General features: G+C 41.1%; 1 protein-coding gene across 5 annotated transcripts in view; it reads right to left on the bottom strand.

The window, feature by feature from the left end:
• Positions 1-565: 565 nt before the first annotated feature.
• The window catches only part of KIF1B (kinesin family member 1B), a 76,445-nt gene continuing 54,837 nt past the window's right edge, over positions 566-22,173 (bottom strand). For all 5 annotated transcript variants that reach the window (XM_065650103.1, XM_065650102.1, XM_065650101.1 and 2 more), the window contains 21 exons: positions 21,369-21,454; positions 21,097-21,226; positions 20,600-20,759; positions 19,937-20,027; positions 19,259-19,377; positions 18,642-18,697; positions 16,175-16,283; positions 15,683-15,749; positions 14,992-15,076; positions 14,624-14,729; positions 10,879-10,993; positions 10,190-10,323; positions 9,593-9,654; positions 9,146-9,291; positions 8,532-8,771; positions 8,041-8,112; positions 7,732-7,853; positions 7,376-7,525; positions 6,672-6,864; positions 5,979-6,097; positions 566-5,192 (listed from right to left, as the gene is read on the bottom strand). In XM_065650103.1, coding sequence (XP_065506175.1) covers positions 5,150-5,192; positions 5,979-6,097; positions 6,672-6,864; positions 7,376-7,525; positions 7,732-7,853; positions 8,041-8,112; positions 8,532-8,771; positions 9,146-9,291; positions 9,593-9,654; positions 10,190-10,323; positions 10,879-10,993; positions 14,624-14,729; positions 14,992-15,076; positions 15,683-15,749; positions 16,175-16,283; positions 18,642-18,697; positions 19,259-19,377; positions 19,937-20,027; positions 20,600-20,759; positions 21,097-21,226; positions 21,369-21,454 — 2,405 coding nt within the window. In that variant the 3' untranslated portion in view covers positions 566-5,149. The remainder of the gene's footprint in view (positions 5,193-5,978; positions 6,098-6,671; positions 6,865-7,375; positions 7,526-7,731; positions 7,854-8,040; positions 8,113-8,531; positions 8,772-9,145; positions 9,292-9,592; positions 9,655-10,189; positions 10,324-10,878; positions 10,994-14,623; positions 14,730-14,991; positions 15,077-15,682; positions 15,750-16,174; positions 16,284-18,641; positions 18,698-19,258; positions 19,378-19,936; positions 20,028-20,599; positions 20,760-21,096; positions 21,227-21,368; positions 21,455-22,173) is intronic.

Raw genomic sequence — 22,173 nt, forward strand, 5'->3', positions numbered from 1 at the left:
ACTATTTCGCCATCATGCAGCTTTTTTACAGTTACAAAAGGTGTTCGACAGCAAGTGGTGGCTCATTTCTGCGAGGCTTAAATGCTCTGCGAATGCCCTGTCCAGTTTCCTCATCACGACTTTTAAAAGCTACAAAGAACTTTGCACTTTCAAACCCAGACAAGAAGGATTCCCAGGGATTTGCCAGCACATCTTTGTCCGCAGAGCTGGTGCCTTAGTCTTTGCTGTTACATTTCAGCAGCTTCATTTCATGTGCTTCCTGTAATTTTTAAGTCAGCCCCAGATAAGCAAGTACGGCAGCACTATGACGCCCTGATTTTATCTTTCAAGCAAAAGAATCTTTCGAAAGCTTAAAAAATCTACTTTAAAATGCTGCGTAACGTATCAAAGGAAAAAGGATGAGGAAGGATGAGAAGGGCCTCTCATCTTTCTCAAGAATAGTCAAGACAAATTTCTTTTCACAAAAGCGTAAGCTTGTTCAGGACAGGTTTTGAAAACAAGTAATCAATATAAGATGCTAGTAATTAAACCATAAGAAACAGAGCACACATTATATCTGCTAATGCACTGGTTGTACCTTTATTGTTTCACCTCGTTCACTAACAATTCAGTGGTGCAAGGTTACCATACACAGTTAGATATCTGCATTGCACACCTAAGGCTATACAGCAAATGGATCAGAATTAGTACAAATACATGAACTATATTTACATTTTGTATACTCAAGCTCCAAATATCAGATATATTTACAAAATAAAATAAGAAAATGAAAACCTGAAATTAATGTACAGTGTTGCTGATACACTCCTTCGCTGGGATGAAATCAGTTTGCAGAGATTTGTTCAAGAAGGCCACTTATACTGCATATACCTTGTATACCTTGTGTACAGAGAGATTAAACAGGGAAATGGGGACCGCAATTAAAAAAAAAAATGTATTTCAGTGCAACAGCATGTCTAATGTCCAAATTCAAGAACCTTAATCAACTGCACATGAAGTATGAACAAGCAGAGTGGAAAATTAAGAACTGATCCTGGGAAGTGCTGATGGTTCAATGCTCCCTCTGCTCCCAGTCCCTGGATTCAAGGCAAGCAGGAGGCACGTCAGTGCTGCTCAGGATCAGCATTCACTTGGCAACAATAAGAATTCAAGACTTACGACCTCCATACCCTCAGTTTTCTGAATACACAGCTGGTCCTGTTAATTTAAAAACCATTACAAATAACATTGGACACAACTGTCTGGTTAGTGTTGGACTAGTTTTGATTTCAAATACTTAGAACGCATAAATGGCCTTCTGAACAACAAAAAAAAGAGTCAATCCTGTCCTTGAACGGCTGATTTTTTAAACAAGGAAGCACAAAATTAATACATTCCTGCTACATACAGTACAGTTCAGACCACACATCGGGGTTATTAACCACAACAGAGAGATGCAACACACACGTTAGAGACCCATTTTAAAGTACATTCAGCAAACCGTTCCAGAGCAGCGTTAGAATCCTTCCTCTGAGCAGCAGGTTAACAGCTGCATCTGCAACAAAAACACCCACCACAGTAGAAACTACCACGAACTAAGGTTGTGCAAGAGAACCAGAAAGATGCAGATGCATAGGCAGTGTTAGTTGATTGTATAGTACCAATGGGTGTTATACCAAAGCTAATCCTCTTTCTTATCTAATGTGCAATTAATTACAGATGTATAAATATACAATACATTACATAAAATTAAATCCCTGTAAATTAGATAACAAGCAGCAGAAAGTCTTTGCTTTGAAATACCTTGCTTATCAGTTATAAGGAATATGAGACACTGACCAATAAAAAACCCTTTCTCAGTGGTCTGGAAATAATATTCCCTTCCCTTCTGCATCCCGGAATAGAGGAATCTTCTTTAAAAAGGTACTTAAAGTGCATTTCTAAAATACAGTATAGGAGGTTTAGTTTAGCTTTAAAATATCCAGGAGGCTCCAATACCAACGACATGAGTTTCGATGGACAAAAATGATAATTTTCTCCTTCCTTCTAGTGGGGAATGTAAAAACTCAAACCAGAGCGCAGTTTCCCAGCCGTTCTCTCCCAGGAACGCCTGTCAGGTTCCCCACGAGTGGTTATGCTCAGTGGGCTGGCAGACCCACCGCAGGACACCCCGTGTCCCGTAGCCGCATCCCCAGAGCTGCCCGACCCCAGGACTCTGCACACGGCAGGAACCGGCAGCGGGTTCGTCAACCTCAAGACAAGGCAGCTTAGCGCATTTCCCCCCTTCTTGCTCTGTTTCTGAAAAGAAATTTCTAACGTCTTGGGCTAGATCAAAAAAGCTTTAAAGTGAATGGAAATCCTATTTTTTTTTCTTTTTTGTCCTTTTAAAGAAAACTTGATTTCAGTCCAGTTTTAAGTAGAGAAACTGATGTCTCGAAGTAGGCTTCAATAATTGTTGAAAAACTGCAACTGTATGACTTTATGCCACACCTCAAAATAGTAATGCCCATTTGAACTCCACACAAGAATCTATTTTGTCAAGGATTATGCAGCTTTAAGAGATACTGATGCTTAAAAATAGAATTTTGCTCTTCTGATGATCTGTTACCCACATAGACATCAAGTCACCAGAAGCTGCTTGGAGTCTTTAGATAGAAGAGTAACATTTACGCAACAGAGCTTCCAGCTCTGTAAAATAAGCCCGTCTCTTCCTGCTTTTAAAGGAAGATCCCTTAATCGTGTTCCTATGCAACGCCTACATCCCCTTAGTTCATTCTCTGGCTTATCCAAAGCAAAGACTTAGCAAACTAGTTTTCTTCTAGTTAAAAAAAGAAAAAGATAAAAATTAAAATGCTGTCAGTGTGTCAAAGTGCCACCACCTGAATTGCTACACCTCCTCAAGCTGGTTCCGCTTTGATTATAAACAGTGGTGATGGCAACAAAAACTTACTGCTTAAAATGAACTTAATTCTTGAGCCTGGCTTAGCTCCAGCTTGAGGAGCCCTCTGGCAGCACGAGCAGCCTGTCTGATCCGCACACTGCAAGTGCTTTATCATCCATTGCATAACAAAGGAATATCGTCGCTGTATTAAGAGTCACACACAATTAAAGACGACAAAACCAAAAGTAAAAAAAAAAAATAGTCATCCCTATTATGCTCCTGGGTCCCCAGGATGCTCCCTCACTCTGGCTTCCAGTTCCGAAATAAATCTGAGGACCATAGGAGATAACAATTTAGCTTGAGTACTATCTTGAAATATATAAAGACAGGTCGTGGCAAGTGTCAGACTCCATCTCCCCGCTCCTTTGCCAGCCATGCTTTTAGGAGGTCTCCTTATGCATTGCACTTCACTGAAGAATGAAACCCCCATAACGCTAAACAATTGCTCAGCTGATGCCAGTTCCACGTACACTTTTGGCCACAGAATTTCCAACGCATGGCATGACCTGCTGATGAGCGAGCTGAATCAAAAGGACCTTCTCGAGCTGGAGCTTCCCTAGATGTGTAATAGTGGAACAAAACCCTTTCCCCTCTCCCTTGAGAGGTCAGAACCTCAGGATGAAATTCCTGTACGTTTCCCAGGATCACAGCTAGCCCTACCAGTGCCCAAGGGAAGTCAAGAAAATATAGAACAGCAGTCTGACACACAGGAAAAGAAAACAAACACACGCCCAAACTCCCTGAAAACCTAAGAAAGATGACTTCACCTCTCAGAAAGGAAGTTCCTTCTGCTTTCCTTTCTTGAGGCAAGGACCAAAACTTTGGCCACCAGAACTTACACTGTAGGTCAAGAACAACCACCACCCAGCTGATCTCCAAGAAGCCAATCACTGCACCCCACTGACCAGGACCAGAGTCTGCTTGATTCATCCTCCAGGAAGGATTAATTCCGAAGTTAAAAACTAGGGTGTTTTAGCTTATGAAAATTGTAGCAGGGAAATTAGGAGACATTCAACAGTTATTCCAAAAGGAAGTGAAAGTGTCCTGCTGTTCCCTGGAGAATACTGCAAGCGCTGGGTCTACAAAGTATTTTGTAGACAGAGGATGCTTTCCCCATGAACAGATTGGATGTCATCGCGGTATTACGGACAAGGGAAGCCTTTCAGAATGATGCCGTAGTCTGTCCTAACACACCAATGATGACCATAAATATCTTCCAAGAGGTAAGAACTGTTGTTGCTCCAGAAACTGAGGAGTCAGGCCCAGCAGCAGAGGTGCTGCCCTCCTGAGAGCACTCCAGGGAACCAGCGCACTGCTCTGCTTTCCGTTAACACTCTCCATCTGTCAAATACGAGGCTGAGCATCTGAAACTTTAGAGATTATATCTAATATTTCAGTGATGTCGTTTTATTTTTGTTCACATCAGCACAAGTTCCATCTCCTCAGCCCAGTTCAGAGGCAGAGGAGCGAGTGGTAATGTTTTGGGAAAGAGTTAAAGCCAAGCGCTGTTCACCTGCAACCCCACAGCAAGAGTTCAAAGGCAGATCATTCTAGCCAGCGCCTCTTGGTTTGTTCCCTGTCTTTTTCCAGCTTATGCCTCTTGGACCCTGGAAACTCAAGAACTTGCACCAAGTCCAAAATCCAGTCTGCCCAGATAGATTTGTCCAATGTCAGCTTTCAACAGAGTTTACATTAGCGGCTGGATCCAGAAAGCCTGAGGAGCTATTGCAATTCCTGGCTGGGTAATGTCTATGAAGAAGAATTTATCTTTCCCTGGCATTAGAACTTTGCCCTGAGGGAACCAACGACTACTGCCAAGTCACAAATTGAATGAAAAACCTGCAGCAGTCTAGACAGACAACAATGGACAGTGGGACAGATACCAAAAGGTCAGTTGGAATGGGAAAACAATTGTTATAAGAAAAAAAATAACTTTTTTTTTTCTTTTTAGAGTCGTGCATAATCACTCATTTTTTTGATTTTTCTATTTTTTTTTTCTTTTTTTTTTTTCTTTTCTCTTTTCGTTTGGTCACATGCTACTAGTAGGATTCTCAGCACAAGTGAAAAGAAACAAGGTGGGGTTAGAATACCTAGAAAATGCACCGAAGGGAGGGGATGTTAAGCCACAGGATTACATACAAGAGAAACTGTCAAGAATCACAAAGAGAAAATGAGAGGTAACACTTCATCAGGTGAGTCAGGGAGAACAGATGAGAACATTACATGGACTCAGTACTTCAGCTGGCCCGTGCGTCTTCGAGCCAGTTTTGACCTGTGCAAGAAAGAAGTAAAAAGTTTTTGTTGAATTCAGGAGTTTATTTTAATTCCCTCCCCACAGTTTGTCCACCTTTTTAAAAGCCTTTCGTATAGTCCTATTTACTCCATATGCTTAGAAAGTAAGACATATAAAGGGCTATAATAAGAACTTCTCACTCTTCTGCTGTGCTCCTTTAAAGGAAGACAGTATCTTTTAAGGACTGCACTGTTAAGAAAATATTTGATGCTGTACACTAATAGCATAGTTTTTCTTTTTTTTTTTTTTTTTTTTAACAAAAAGGGAAAGGAAAAGATTCTGTAGCATAGTAAGATCTCCTCACCAAGCTGCAGATGTTTGTCGCCTGTGTTAAAGGGAAGGCTTCTGGAGAAGTTCAAAAAAGGGACAGAAACAAGAATTTCTGCTTTGGCTTACAATCCAGAGAATGAAAAGTCTGTCCAGACCTGCCAGCACAGAGGCAGTAAGAAGCTTTATAAATTTGTAAAATAGCTATGCCAGGAAGCCATTTAGTGGCCTCCAGATGCAGTATTGCACAAAGCATACCACACATGTTCCAACTAGAATGTCACAAGCCAAAGCAACAGCCACTGCACTTCCTGAAATACAAGCCTTGTTTGATTTTTTTTTTTAATTGCTCACCCTCCTCCCTCCCTCAGTTCACCCATCTTGTCAAATTCTCCAGAACAAGATGAAATTGTGTGACAAACCAGCTGCCTACTTGCTTATGACTATCTCACGATCTTCACGCTTTGCAGGATCGGCTGCCCAGGAGCTGCCTCTTACCGTATTGTGCCGGCCAGGAGCGGGTTGAAGGCGTATAACCAGTCGTTCATGTCTTTGTCGTTGATGGCCTGGAGCAGGACCCCACGATGCTTTGTGCACACACCAAACGTGTTTGGCGTCTGGAATGTTAAGGACAATTTAAATACTGACGTCCACAAGCACAGAAGCAGATGCACACTCCCTCTCTGAGGACAAGTTTGCTATGTCATTTCTAAGGTCTTTCATTTAAGTTTCACTGGTCATTTCCAGGATTTTATTAGTCAGTCAAATGGGGCAAAACATGGTTTTACAACACAGTTTTAACTCATGAGGGTGGACTTGAAGAGCTGCTGACACGGACCAATAAAGTTAATTTGATTCCTTGCAGGATGTTTGTGTGTTTTAAAACAAAACCCCAAAACACACAAATGAAACTACAAAAACCAAGCAAACAGGGTCACGGTACCAACGCATGCTCATAAAAGCAAATATGATGCGTAACAGCAGTCAGTTTCTTGTAGAACTGTGTCTAAAACACAAGAAACCAGGAACAAACTGGGAACTTTGAGTGCAGAATCATCAGATGCCAAACATTTCTCCAAAACACAGATGCATTTTCCTCAGACTAGAGATGTCACACAGGATGGAATGGATGCACTATCATCTGTAACGTTCCTGCTCTATGGGGAAATAAACAACAGTGCTCAGACTGACCTTTACCATTGCCTGTTGATCCTCACTGTATTCCACCTGAGCTGTGGATAAGTTGATGAGTCCTCTTTCAACAGGATCTTTGTCACTGTTGTAAATAAAAACATAGGGACGGCGAACCACCACAAAGTGTTTGGCCCAGGAGCTGGAGAGAGGCTCCTTGAAGTGGAGGTATCCTTTCTTCGAGACCACAGAGCTGGGGAAAAAAATTTAAAAAAAAATCAAACCAAACCCACAGATAAACAGGAATACTTTTTCCCCTAAATAAGGCACCTACTGAGCATCCCTGTGAACTGCAAAACACTGTGTAAGACACTTGTCCTTAGTATGTTTTGTCTACAGCAGTATTATGAAAAAGTTCTTCTACAGCAAGCTGAATTTTGTCTTCAAGAACTCCGCAAGTGTCTGACAAATAAATGGACCCACAAAGATCTGTCCTTCAGTGAACTTCATGGTTTTGATGATAATAAACATCATATTTGAGTCACTGGAAATCCTGTTCATCAAGTAGATGCAGGGAATGAAAGCTGCAGAGATCAAATATCAACACAACCCTCATCAGTCCTGCCTCCATCATACAGAACTCTGCAGTTCTGCTATCACCTGTTTAATTTACCTTCCTTAAATGGGGCAAAGAAACTACAAACCTCAGAAAGTCCTTGTGACAGCTCTCAGGAGGCCATGGTCACACTACATAGAAAACCTACCCTGGTCTGATTTCCTCGATATCAGGAACGAGGTTTAAGAATTCATTCTTTCCTGCTCTGGCAAGGTAGGAAGTTTCCACAGCAGGAATTAGCTGGAACTGTTCCACCTCGTGACAGGGACTGGAGGCACGAGAATTTGCCTCTGGTGTCCTTTAAAAAAAAGTAAGAAAAGAAAGAAAAGTAAATCACAACAAACCAACTGGATGTTACAGTGGAATTTAAAGTGCATCTACAGCCTAGATTGTCTTACAAGTTCCATCCTTCAGTCCAGACTTTTTGTATGCCAGAAAGCACAGCAAACACAGATTTGTGAAGCACTGAGATGTAATGTTTATCCATTAATACCCTATACTTACTTCTGATCAACTGAATTGCATCTTGAATCCACCAGAGAAGGGCAGGTAGATGAAGGTGTGAGGGTGGCACTGCTGAAACTCGACACCGATGGGTCCCGCCCAATGGGAGAAATATCCGACAGCTACAAGGACAAATACAGGTAAAATATTACAGAGGAGGTTTTCTTGTAGCTGGAGTTCAGTCCAAAATCAATATGAAAATCAGTATGAAGTGTTTTGTCTCTTTGTAATATCAACAGATTCCACAAACTACAAGTATGTTGCTATTGTACTACACATATAGTGTACCGTATTGCATGAAATATTTACCTTACAATCGCTGATGCTGTTGTACACCTGGTTGAATTCCCGATTGAAAGTGTGAGTAAGAAGTTGCAGACACTAAGGTGGGAGGGAATAAACAAACACCACACAGAAAATAATTTTACCTTTAGATTTTCAGAGAAATCTGAACACAAGAGGCAATTTGCCAAGACACATTTGGCAGCTCATGAAAGAATAAACCAATTTTAAACTGCTGTGAAAAATACGAGAAGAAGAGGGGAATAATCACTTCCCTTGATAAAATTAGAAAGCTTCATTTACAGAGCTACTAACGAAGGGGAATGAGGTACAGCCATAGCACAAACCTGGCCACCAGCACTGGCAGGTGACAACAGATTGTTACACTAAAGAGCATATTGAAATCAATCTCACAAAATACTGGATGTTCACCATGCTATCCGAGAAGCTCATCATTAATCTTTAATTATCTTTCACACCTCAATTTAGATGCAGGGTGCTTTTCTCACATTACACACCTTGGTGGCCAGCTCCTTCTCCCGATCCACCAGGCTCTCTATATCAGCCGAGTCGTAGCCGCTGCTCTCGCTGGGTGTCACAGCGCTCTCAAACGTTGTAGTCGAAATTTGTGAGGAAATGCTGGTGGAGGTACTGAGGGTTCCGCTGCTCAGACTGGGAGACAATGAGTCACTCAGGGACTTGGGGACGCTGTCACCAAGCTTTTCACGAAGCAAGAGGAAATGTCGGGTTTTTTCCACCTTTTAAGAAGAGAAATCACTATCATCTGCTCCAGGATGTTGATTTTACAGGCACTGAATTCTTATGCATTCTTTTAGGATTCACACCAGTAAACATTTTCCCCAAGGAGGGGAGTTTACAATGGCACTAGAAGTCGAATCTGCCTTTGTTGAATACATTGAGATTCTGAGCTGAAGATTCTACTCTGCAGCCAGTCCCACAGTTTCCGTCTTCTCTGTTGTAGAGTTCACTTAAATCTTGACTTTGAGAACAAACTCCCATTTGGGAAACTGTTCAGCTCAATGGTCTCACAGTGGGCAGACTAAAGGCAAATTCAAAAGGTACAATCGTGGGGTTTTTTTCCCCTTTCAGCTTTCCCTATCTCTTTACTCACCTCATGCAGCAGTTCCAGTTTCTCCAGCTCCCACTGATGCTCTAGAATGAGGCTGTCGCCCCTGGGCCTCCAACCTGCCAGGTTCTCTTCTCCTCGCACATAGGCCACAGATGTATCCAGGACTTTCCTCCTTCTCCTCTGCATTCCTGAGCAGCAAACAACAACATAAGACAGGTTAAAAACATAGCCAGAGGGATGCAACTAAGAAACATTTACCAACTAGAAAATGTAAAGTTTTCAGTGAATCCTCCATTCACTAATGGTAATCACAGCCCCAAGCTGAAACTAAAAGCCTACATAAGTTTTTTTAGGGAACGGCAATGTTCCATTGCTCCTGTGAAACACAGGAACTGATTCCAATCAGGACAGAAGTGTTTATTCTGCCTATGAAATTTTCTGCAATATTTCAGTTTACAGCATCACTATCCCCTGCCAGTCCCTGCTTACCTGGACTTCCCGTATCTGACATTTTGCATAAACTTAGTTCATAGATCCCAGTCACTCGATTGCTGTTCACAAGAAACCAGAGGGAAGGAAAAACAAAACAAAACAAACTATTATCTTCAGAAATAAAGTTCATTAGCTTTAGTTAAGTGGTCCCTAAAGCAGAAGTTTAAGCATAGTTGCTAGTTAGAACTATATCTGAATTCTAATCTTGACATAAAACAGCCAGGACAGACTGCAAGGTCACTAAAAATAGCATTACCCCCACATTCCCCTCCACCCCCCAACCGACTCAGAGAGCAGCTGCTGCAGTAAATTCCAGGTCAGGATCAGGGTCATCTACGTGCAAGTTTGAAAAATGTCTCTCTCTTCCCAGCCGATCAGTCAGAAGGCTGGAAAAGGGGTCAGTAAAGAGAGAAGCCCTCAGTGTTTCACTGAAATGAATGCAAGAAATGTTCAAAACCAGACTGGAGAGCTATAACTATGCAGACTTTCGAGGAAGAAATAAAGAAAACTAAGCTACATTCTCCTCATGCTCTGCAAGAGAAAAAGTATATGCTGATGTAAAACATCAATACCAAAATTTGTAACTGAACTTACGAGTCTGGAGATTTGGAGTAGCCACTGCCAAAGAGATTGCGCAGTGATCGCGGTGGGGAGATCTTGGCATCTCGTGAGTAAAAGACCATACAAACATCCTTTGTTATAACGGCAGGCTGGATGCAGTGGTCAAGCTAAGAGAAAAAACAGTAATGAATGAGTGACTGCAGACAATTACGCCAAGTTATACCACTTCCCTCTTTCAGTGGGACAGCTTTTTGAAATTTATTCTACTTTGGGTTTTTGGTGACTGGTTTTCTGATGTGTTTCTGTGAAAGAACTGTCAAATTTCTCGATGTATCTTATGGGTGAAATAATTGTACTACACAAAACAGTGTCTTGCACACAAAGCCAAGACCTAGGCCAGCATTTGATACTAGCAGTACTTACATAGCAACACTCTCCAATTTAAATGGATTTTCAGATACAAAGATAAAATGAGGCACAGAAAGGTAAGGAGATCACCAGTTCCACTTCACATGTGTTGTGAGGCAGTAATATCTTGATATCAAGATGTTAACTTTGGAAAAAATTTTCCACCTGTTCTCAGAAAATGAATAAGGATTTTCACTGGCTTCAGGATTCAGAAGCACTCAGTCCAGTAAGGATTTATCTCGGGTACACACTGTCTGCTGTCTCAGATAGTTACACTTGAGTCACAAGCAAAAAGGAAGGCAGAGGTGTCTAACCTCCAGGTAAGCAGAAAGGGTCATATAGATCTTCTCTCCATATGGTGTCACTCGATTGAGGAGAAGGGAGTTATGCAAGGAGCTATCCCAAACTGCTTCAAACCGATAGAAAGTCCTGGAAAAAAGTACAGTAAAAGCTCAGTAGTAAGAGTTGCTCTGCATCCCTCCCACCAGTGTAAAGCATCTCTTCCTTTACGACATCCACTATGACTCTCGGTGGCTTAGGTAACAAATACCTGAAGCAAAGACCTTTTTTCCTAAGATTGATTACTTCTCCCTCAAATAGTGTGGCAAAAGAGACCATTGCCTGTTATGAAACAGACTCATCTAAAAGAGAAAAGAGGGAATATAGAAGAGAACAAAAGCTGTTGTAACACTCCAGTGTTTCTAACCAGACAGAATTCCTTTATTGCTTCAGGTGCAATTCAGCCCAGCTGCACCTCCAAAGTACGTGGGAGGATTTTTTTTTTTCTAAGTAACACTAATTCTACACCGTAGTTTAGGACTAACATAGAGCAACAGAAGAGATCCGTCTTATACTTATTCATATAAACCCAGCAGCTTCTGATATCAAATCACAATGATAGGTAGGGATAAGTCCTATATTCAAGTGATAGAGATTTCTTTCTATGTCCCTACCAGCTTCAAGTAAAAACTTGCAGATCTGACAAAACTTTTGTAAGAAGTTTAATCGGTTTGGTACGTGGAAAGAAAGGAGCTGAAGGCTCCCACAGTTCTACTCCAGCAATCAGGAAAGTTCCATCTATTCAAGTAAAAAGAGACAGACTCATACACAGGACAGCTAAATCATCAGGTCTAGAGTCACCATTACACTCTCTCCTCTCTAACGAGGGTTCAGGGAAATGAGCTTCCTCCTTTCTCACAGGTACAGACTGATTTCATGTAGGTTTGTTTGGCACGAAGTCCTGTGCCCTTATTCATGAATACAGCACAGTTTTCTACACTGGTAACAGAAAAAGAAGGTATTAATTCTTCATCATTTCCATATAGGTTCCCTCCCAAATCCCCTTGCCATTGAGGTCTTCCATTCCATTTTGAGTCCAAATGACGTGGTACTAAAATGAAAGCAAGAAAGTGCTTCATGTATGGGTTTTTTTTTTTTTTTAAAAAAGTTATACCTCTAAAGAGCTTCTATACCAATGCCCAAGGCCAACTCAGAAAAACAGAAAATGAAACTAAAGACAAACAACAAAAAGCAGGCAACAAGAACTAAATCACCCTCTTCAGCAAAATGATGATTTTTGGATAAACACCAAGTTGAAATCAAACGTAGCTTTGAGACAGTTACTCTGTTGGATTTTGTCTAGCCAGGAAGTTAAATATACACAGCCCTGCCTGTCCAAACCAGAACTTGCTAGAACAGTTACAGAGGGAGACAGAGAACAGAAGTGACCCAACTTCTTTCAGCACAGCCAACGGTGCGAGGAAGAAAATAGAGCACAGAACAAGCCAAGCATAGAAAACAGGAGAAACAGGTTAAACGCACCAACGTATAGCTACAACTGATTTTTAAGTGGATCTTAGCATTAGTGAGAGGTGGTGAACTGAGAGCATTGAACATTTAAGTCTTCTATTTTTCAAAGAGGCAGAACATAGAAAGCAGAGTGCAAATGGTCCCAGACGGCGCAGGCAGCACGTCTGGCTGGGATCCCGCCTGGAATCCAGTTCGAGCAGCTACTACATGTCGCGCTTCTCTGCCAACTGGTAAACTAAGAGGTAGCAACCACATGGTTAAATTTCAGATGCAAATCCAACCTAAGAAAAGAGGTTGAATGTCAGTCCCATGGCAGCTACTGCTTTTTGTTCAGTGCAATTCTGAGCTGGAATTTCAAGTAACCTGATCATTCAGCCCTTGACTTGGTACTTCAAACACGGAGTCAGAGACAGCAAGAAATTCCAAATTTGGTTCTTTGATACAGAACAAAGGAAGAAAATAGCAAGGACTACAAATAGGGACTATATTCTGATTGCACATTTGGAAAATCAAAAAGGCTGAATGAAGGAAGTCGTTACATGGGAAGGAAAGTTCACCCTCACGAGAGTCCCACTGAATTGTAACTGAATAAACGCCTGACACGAAGGAGGAGAAGATATTCTACTTCTGGAAGAGCTAAGAGGCGTGCTAATAGGATTCCGTAAAAGCTAAAAGGGAAGTGGCAGCAATACAAATGGGACATAAAGCATTCTATTTTTAAGAATCTTTATGTACAAAGGAAGCAAACAGAAAATACCTAGGCATATCCTTATCAAGAAAGAGCCTGTAAAAACATAGAAAGAGCTTCAGTTAGTGCAGCCAAGAGCACAATGGAAAAGCAACAGCTGAGAGGAACAGACCAAGTGGACATAAAAACCCACGAAAACAAACACACACCAAAAACACACACTATGAACCAGAAAACAAGTCTGCAGACGAATGAGCGAACACAAGACATTTGCCTTCCCAGGGCTTCAGTCCCACTCCACCACTCGTCCCACAACTTAAGCCTTGGCATTTTGGTAAGAGATAGATGGTCAACAGCTTCACTCACACTCATCCTTCATCCCTGCAGCCCACCTCATAGAAAACTACTGAGCTATACAGGAATTTCTCAAAATTACTAGTGGACAAAAAGTATAGGGCTTTCCAACTGCAAATCCAGTAGTATCAGACTAGCAACAGGCTCCTAACATTCCAGTTACACTGATCCAATAATTCAAATACACGTCTCAGGCAGAGCCTAACTGCTAACAACCCTGGCGCTGTGTGCGTTCACAGACAGGAGGTGGCAGGAAGACATTCCGTTGGTAGGAGCGGTGTCCTGAACCACCTCTAATATCGCAGGGGGATTTACAAGTCCAGGCCTCTAGCGGGGAAGGAAGAAGCCGTTTCAGCACAAAGCAGGATGCCACCTCCAGGGTTCATCAGCTGCAGCAGAGAGGGGCTCCAAAACAGCCCCTTCGCCTCCCGAAACACTCGGAGTTACAGAGATATTCCTGCTTTGCACCAGCTAAGCAGAGGCAGGAGCGGTCAAGTGACTTGGCTGATGTCAGAGCAGGGAGCAGCTGTGCCACGATGCAGCTTCTGCTTCCCTGCCCTTTGTTGCAGACACTGAAGCAAAACAATGTGGAGCCTGATGGATCTTTACAGTAACACATCCTAATGAGGAGACACCGCAGCCACAACCCTCGCAGACAGGCCCTGCTGTCACCCAAATGGCCGCAGGTACATGGAACAGACATTCACTTTTTAGAACTGGAGTCAATTTCTGATACCTCTGTATAAATGCACAAATTAGGAAGTTAAATTCACAAAGCATGGCTCTTGCTTAACTGTCACATGCTCGTTCCAGGAATAACATAGGTATGTACACATCCACAAATATGTTCCCTGAGATTGCTCTTGTACTTCAATGCTGCATTCTAGCAACAAACAATGTCAGTTTAAAAGTTCTGGGTTAAACTGCGAGACTCCCTTAAGCTCTTCCTTTCCATCTTCCCTTTATGGTGTTTACACACAGAAACTAATTCAAATGCATTATCAAGAAATTAACCTCCATGTAGACTAATGGACTTCAGCTTTAGCAAGAATTCATGGTCATGTTCATACTCTATCTGTATGCCCTGTACCCATGGAGTTCTACATTTAATAATTAGCAACATTCCCAGCTTTCCAAACATCCTGCCAATACCTCAGAGGTCAAAGAAATTTTAAATTCCTGCTAGCGTGCTCACTTTATTCACTTACCTATTGGAGCTGTGCGAGGATTTCAGGTATTTTGCAGAGATAATATTCAAAGACAGAATAGCATCCACAGCAGCTTCATCTACCTCTGCTTTATTTCTTATACGCCCTGAAAATAGTAGGAGCAAGAATCAATTAAAACTAAACCAGGAACATGGAAGGAATTTGTTCTCTCAAATACAAATTCAGACTATGTAATTAACAAGCAGCTGTAAGTGGAAGTTGCAAAACTTATGTTTTTTCTCCATATCTTTTTCAAAATCCTCCTCTCACAGCCAATACTCATAAAGATAACAGAATCTGATACAAAGAGAAATTACCATTGGTACTTTTTCTTCCTTGCATAGTAACATGCAAAACAATATACTCACCTACGACCAGTTCTCGCACATCTTTCCAGTGCAACTCACTGCCCTTCTCATGGATAATGGTGACAGTGATTCTACGCTGGATTCCCTGGTAGAGTTCAGAAACAACATACTGGTGAAGTATTCCCACATGCCCCCCAAAACATCACCTATTTTGCACTTATACTGCAAAAATGAAGCAAATAAGATAATAAACAACATAAACCTGTAAACAATATTTAACTAGGATTATCTTTAGAATCTGGCTAAAGACAAATTATTATTAAGGATTATAACAGGCATTTAAAATGCACTGAGACATGGTCATTTTGTGGATCCGTCTCACAGCCACACGCAGTGAGAAAGAACCAGCAAAAGTTGAGTCCACATGATCCTCCTGTACCCTTAGTAGAGGTGGTGGCAAACACGGGAGGCACAAATCTGGTCCCAAAGTTTGCTGTTTTTTAAAAGACTTTAATCTTTCACGAATGGAGTGCACACTGATAAGCAAAGGAAGCAGCAACATGTGAGGGGCCAAACATTCCCCTTGTAGCCCAAAGCTACGAGACTAAGTACAGACTGAAGAGCGACTGACCCTACAGCTGTCATTAGCTGTGTGGGAAAGGAGAAGACATGAAAGATGTACAATCCCATCATTAGCATTCTAATCCCTCCGCACAGATAAAACTTGCTGTTCTACAGCCTCCCTCAGTACCTGGTGCAGCAGGAACGTCCCCTGGCAGGGCAGGCCTCCCGTGTGGTCCACGATGGCAGGAATGTACCTGGTGAGACAGTGAAATCAGTCGGCAGGAAAGATACACCAGCACAGCAAGTACCCTCTGTGTTCTGCTGCCAACAGTTACCTCTCCATATAATATGTGAAGAAATAAGAGTGTTTCTGCTGACTCTCAGCATAGTATCAGTGAAATATAGAAGTATCATGTACTGTACTGCCAGAACTTCTGGAAAACTCTGTGGAACTCACATCTCAATCTAATCCCTAAAGATCTGTCAGAGGAAAACCTCCTCTGTAGCAGAGGTGAACATAAAATCACTACAACCCAGCCAGGTACCAGGCTGGCATAAGCAAGGTCACCACCCAACAATGAGTGTTAAGCATCCTCCTGGTCTGAACAGAACAAAGGGTAAAAGATCAAACTCCCACAAACCTCTGTTCTTAAAAATAAAAGGTGAATACTGGACTTACTCCCCTGTTGGCTCCAACTCGCTGATCTCAAACCACACGAGGAGGTCGTATTTGCTCACACTCTGGCCCAAGCTGGGTTTGCTCATAGTATTTAGCTTTGTAGCTGGCACTTAACGAAAGAAGACAGGAAAAAAAAAAAAAGAGAAAAAAAGAATGGTTGACAGTGGTTGACAAGTAAAGCTTACCCTAGGGCTCACAGAAACATGTCATTTCAGTGACCCTGTGTATTCTATGTACCCATGCTGACCACATCGTTTCCCATGAAAATTATGTCACTTACAGGAATCATTATTTCTCAAAGTGTTATTTTTTAAATCTAAGTTACTAGATTAAAAAAAGTTAAATAATGACAAAAGTGTACCCAAAAAGCCTGTAAAAACATGCAGTCTTTCTAGATCCACAGAAGAAGTTTCCTCAAATGTGCATCAGTTACTTTATGGCTTAACAGTTTGTGACCTAGAATTACTTAGGTCTGTTCATTTGCAACACTACTCACCCATAAAGTATATTTCTGCTTTCCCACACAAGAAAAAACATAAATCAAGAACTTAAAACTTCATTCTTCATTTCTTCATATTACAAATTGCTAGTGTCCTGTACCAGTTTAGATAAAATAACCTGTATGTAAGAAGGCTGAACAAGATTTATTCCAGAGCCATAATCTTGCCAAGTATGTTTCTGGGATCTTTATGTTTTGCTATTAGTGATTTCTTCTGGCCAGATCCTCTCTAATTCCTTTCATACAAATATAGGGATAAACCATGTTAAAAAAGTAATGGGCTAACTCAAATTCTAGAAATAACCTGATATTCCTTCATACATACTTACACCACACCTTTTAGGAGAAGTTGCATAATGATAGCTATCTGTTCACTCATTTCATTTTTGTAAATGGGTACATTTTAAAAGCTCAGTTCCTGTGTACTCTGACAGGTATTTTTGTAACTCTGCAAGTGATTTTTAACTTTTTTTTTTTTTTCAAGAATACAACTCCATCATGCCAGGTGGGAAGCTTCAGCATCATCATTGACTCCTCCCATTCATTACTCAGGGTAGTCACTATTACACCCATTGTATCACGTAGCTCCACGTGAACTCATTACAGCCGGACTCTATGCTGTTGATAGCAAGAGGAACATCATACACACAAGTCACTCAAGTTTACTGCTAAGCAGAGAAACTCGAAAGCATCAGAAGAGAAAAACAACAGAAAGACACATTTAACTAAACAGGAAAGCCAGTTCTAGAAGTTCTCAGGGACTTGCTCTGGCACAATTAATAATCAGAGTGTTTTGTTTTTTAAGTAAAAGAAAATACAAATGTAAGTGAGGAACAGTATTGTTAGTGGCAACAAAAAAGATGATGAGCAGAAAGGAAACCTATATATAAAATGCTGCAGAACATCTCGTATACGAGTAGCTGGTTTTTCATATGCAGCACCTCTCATCCTAGTATGACAAAACTATGTACAGAACACAAACCAAAAAAAAAAAAAAAAAAAAAATCAGAGGCCCAGGAGGCTTCAGGGAATCGATCCAGTGACACAGAAGAATCTGATACCTAGCACCCCAGAGTTTATAGACTCTCTCTATGGTTTTATCTAGAATAACCCCAAACTTCTGCACAGCATCATCCTTCCATGGCCACAACCACGGCAGGTTCTAGTCCCAAGAATACTACATGATAACAGTAAGGGAAAAGGAATTTTGAAGCACGTTTTGGAACTACTTCTACATCTACCATAGATCAAGTTTGGCTACTAACCATCTCGTTTAGGAGCCCGCTCACTCTGACAATTGGGAACAGGCAGAAAGAGAAAAGGTGGCAGCTGGTCAGCTCCATCCTGGAAAGCAGCCACAGCAGAGGACGCAAGCACGTTGGCATGCTCGGACAGCGCGTTCAGCACATGCACGTTTACATAGCCAGACATAAGATACCTAATCAACTCAATTTTTCTTTCATGGTCTGCGAAGGGAATGGAACACACACAAAAGAAAGAGGATGGTAGAAACATGCAGGTGAGAAAAAAGCTGGAGAAGGAGGAAATTAAAAGGTGAAACGGAAAAAAAAACAACACAAAAGAGTTCAGCATGCATTATTACAATTAAGCAAAGAAAACCAAGGACTGACTCACTGAACAATAATGTTAGAGAGCAAAAAGATGAAGTGGTTAATGAATAAGCCAATCTCCAGTCATGTGCTCAGTAAGCACCTGAAGAGCCACAGCCAGATCTCATCACCTCAGGAAGGAAATTCTACCTACTAAAGAACCAAGAAGCACCTGCAACCTGCAAGAGAAGGTTGAAAAGAGCACAGGGAAAGGAAAACAGCCAGCAAAGACAGATCTAATGCCCTTTGCAACATTCACTTCATTACATTTCTTGGTGCGCTGAACAGCTTAGGACAACGCTATGACCTTCATTTTCAGTAGCAGATATGATATACGGAATTAGAGAACTGTTCTCACCTGGCTTTGAGAGCGGCATAGCGGGAGGAAAGAATCTTCGGGAAGGCTGTGGAGGGCTATAGAGAAATGAAAAGTTATCAATATAGAGGCAGCCAAACATAAAAAAATGTATAAAAATACACACACACACACGCATGTAAGCATACACATACACCCGGTACAGTCCTTCTACCCATCTTTGTCTCTAAAAATATCCTCACAATCCCATTAACAAAATATCACCTGTCAGGAAAACAAGTGTACTCGGCACACTTTTCAAACTAACCTCTGTCCTTTTCCTGTTCTAACTTAATTAATCCTAGCTGTCAGTAAAAAAAACAACCCAAAACTGCTCTACCCACATTCTGCACTGAAAATTTGAGTAGGTAACAGGGATTTCCCAAAATAGCCCAAAGAAAAGGAACAAGCCTCATCTGGCATTTCCTCTTAAAACCAGCATGTGCTTCCTCTTTGCAGCTGCTGCCTTCAGCAGGAGGACGAATCAGGCCACGCAATCCAGACAACAGCTTCTTCACTGTCGTCTTCATAGTTTCTGACAGGGGTCCTACCCTTATGCGTCCTGACACTTGTCCTGAGTGAACACTTCTAGGCCTTTAGGCCAGAATAGCAAACGATACCTGTTGAGATCCTGTCCTTGCAGATGGAGAGGATGCTGCTGATAATGGCCAAAGACTTCAAACACAATAGGCTTTGTTTTGATGTACTCCACAAACGATTCCGTCACTTCCACAGCAATCTGTCAGGCAAAGCAAGGAAAGAAAATGAGACATACAAAAGGAAACCTTATAAGTGCAGATTTTAGGAATTTGTATTTTTCATATGGTTTAGCACCACTCACAGTAAAAACAATTGCATTCCTTTTCAGTTTAGGCATTAATTCTACTCTCTGATAAAGGAGAAAATGAAAGCCTCAATATCAGGCATTTTAAGTAGAAGAGGAGGCTACATGTAACCAAAGGATGACACAATTCATAAAAATAGTTATAATCAGTTCATTTGAGATCATGAGCACTGCTGTTCACACATATTTTATTTCCTGAATTCTAGACTGTTTTCATTGAACATCCTGGAAAGGAAACAGGGAATTCAAACACAGGAAGCACAGGTGAAACAGAAGGATTAAATCATTCTGTTTTGTTATTACATCGTTCAGCTGATCACTCTTTCTACTGTCTATTCTTAATAATTCCTCTTGCCCCAGTTTCCCATACACCTGTCATGAGTTTAACATGAAGGATACACACAACTCCCAGTGCTCAAACAGGCACGTACTATCCAGGTAAAGTTTTACTTACATTCTGAACATGGTAAAACCCAAGGGGAGTCCCTCTACCGTTGTTTTTGAGAGGTTCTGTTGAGAAAGCTTCATCATGCCGATGTAAAAAGCTTTGAAAAACAAAGGAACAAAAATAAACCACAACAGAACAGTTTAGCGAGAATTGCTCTGCTGTGAACCCAACACTGGAAGGAAACCCATCAATTTATTCTGCTAGAACTTTACAGGGAGCTAAGCAATGGCCTGAAGTTAGGAATACCCTAGTCTTTGGGACCACAATTCCCATACTTGTTCTGTGTCTTTATTACTCCCATTTTCCTTTCTCTTTCTTAAGAAACTCAGCCAAAGAACACTTCCACTTGAGAGCTACTGATTTACTTAAGGGCCACACAGCTTTCATTCCAATTGAACATATGTACAATCTAATATTGAATTCTTCACATTAAAAGCCATTATCAAGCAAAAACTTAAGATTATCTATGACTAGTCACTTAAAGAGTCCACTCCGATTCTTAATTCCTTTCTGCAAAACCTTATTTCTTAAAACCATGCTAACACAAAGCAAGAGCTGCTCGTCACAGGAATGCCAGTAACCCACAGTGTTTTTCTCTGCTCTCCCACACTGTCACTGATTTGAAAAGCTCTCTCTGTGAAAGTAATGTAAATAAGGACAGATTCTTACTTGAACTGGCAGAAAATGTCTGCATATTCAGGAAGGATGCCGCTGGCCTGTAGCACGGTCACACGGAAGGTGAACACACTGCCCAGTTTCAAGTGGTCACCAATTTCCTCCGTGAATCCCTCCATAGTCATCTTTCCATCCAAAGTGGCTGACTTCAAGTCTTAGGGAGACACAAACATACCACATGAAACAACTTTTTTTTTCCCTCCTTTTCTTAAAATGTTCATTCAGACAACGCTTTATTCCTATCAAACTTTGTTTTTCTTTTGAGCCCAAATTATTTGATGATAATCAAAAGATGCAAATACCTGGGAACAGTTTTTCTGCACAGTTCTTCAAATGAAGAACTCCAGCATCTATCATATGCAACCCATCGGTTACACCTCTCGCTACCTGTCATATTCTTGAAGGACAGTCAGAATCCCTTTCTATCACTGACTGAAAGTATCCCAGATTTCCACTAAGTTCTCCAAAACCACTCCATCTTTCTTGCTTACCTAGCTCATTCATTCTGTTGATCTCCTCTGGGGGAGTGGTAACATCTGAATTCTGTCCTTGTCCTTCCACAATTCTTAATTCTTCCAATGACAGTCCAGACCGAGTCATTGCAACCGAAGAAAAATCACTCTGAAAAATTAAATGCAGTGCCATGTAACAGACTCCTGCAGCTTCTCGTTTTGCCACCCCCTTCTTCCCCCACAATACTTATTCTTTATTTAGAAGCACAAACTACTGCGAGGAAACCTAACTCAATTTTAAGACTTCTTACCTTATCAAAATATTCATTGTCAAATGAAATTTTAGCTGTGCCAGACTGTCGAATACCAGATCCATAATCTGGGGCTTCTTCATCAGCTAAAATAAAGAAAAGAATATAAAAAAATGATGGGGAGGAAAGTGAAAAACCCCCAGAGTTATTGAAATGGAAATTCTCATTACAATGGAAACCAGCCTGTAAAGCATAAGAGGCCTTGTTCCAGTCATCCAATAACATATTAGAATAGTGCTGGAAAAAAAATCACAGCAGAAATCTACCCATCCTGAACTCAAGTGTGGGAAAACAACAAGACAAGCTATGAAGTTTCATCATTAATACACTTAACTTCAGAGAATTTTGAAAGCAAAACAACTTTAATACTCATTGTGTTTATTTATTTACTTCTGATTATTATACCTGAGGTAAATTAACAAATTGTAATACAATGACCCACATGGGAATCTATACTTACACTGATTTAAACTGCCATCTAACATTCTGTAGCCATAACCCAAGCAGTAACACCAGCAAACACTAGCTTCACCAGTTCGCGCTGCGAGTTTGAGAGGCAGCACCATCCGTACAATCTGTCCATTTAATCTCTTGGTGGAGAGTAACAACGAGGTCTAGTTAAACGCCAGCTATTTTTCCCCCCAGAAAAACACGTTTGCAGAAGAAATCCCAAGATTAAGAATGTGTTCCGAAGCCTCTCGTAGGGACCAAGTAATACCATGGGCCTTTTTCAAGAGGTGTCTCTGGTTCAATTTCTATTAGCCATGACTCTATTTATTTGGATGGATAAATAGAGTACTTATTT

The sequence above is a fragment of the Caloenas nicobarica genome, chromosome 22 (genome assembly GCF_036013445.1).
Source record: "Caloenas nicobarica isolate bCalNic1 chromosome 22, bCalNic1.hap1, whole genome shotgun sequence".
Lineage (NCBI taxonomy): Eukaryota > Metazoa > Chordata > Aves > Columbiformes > Columbidae > Caloenas > Caloenas nicobarica.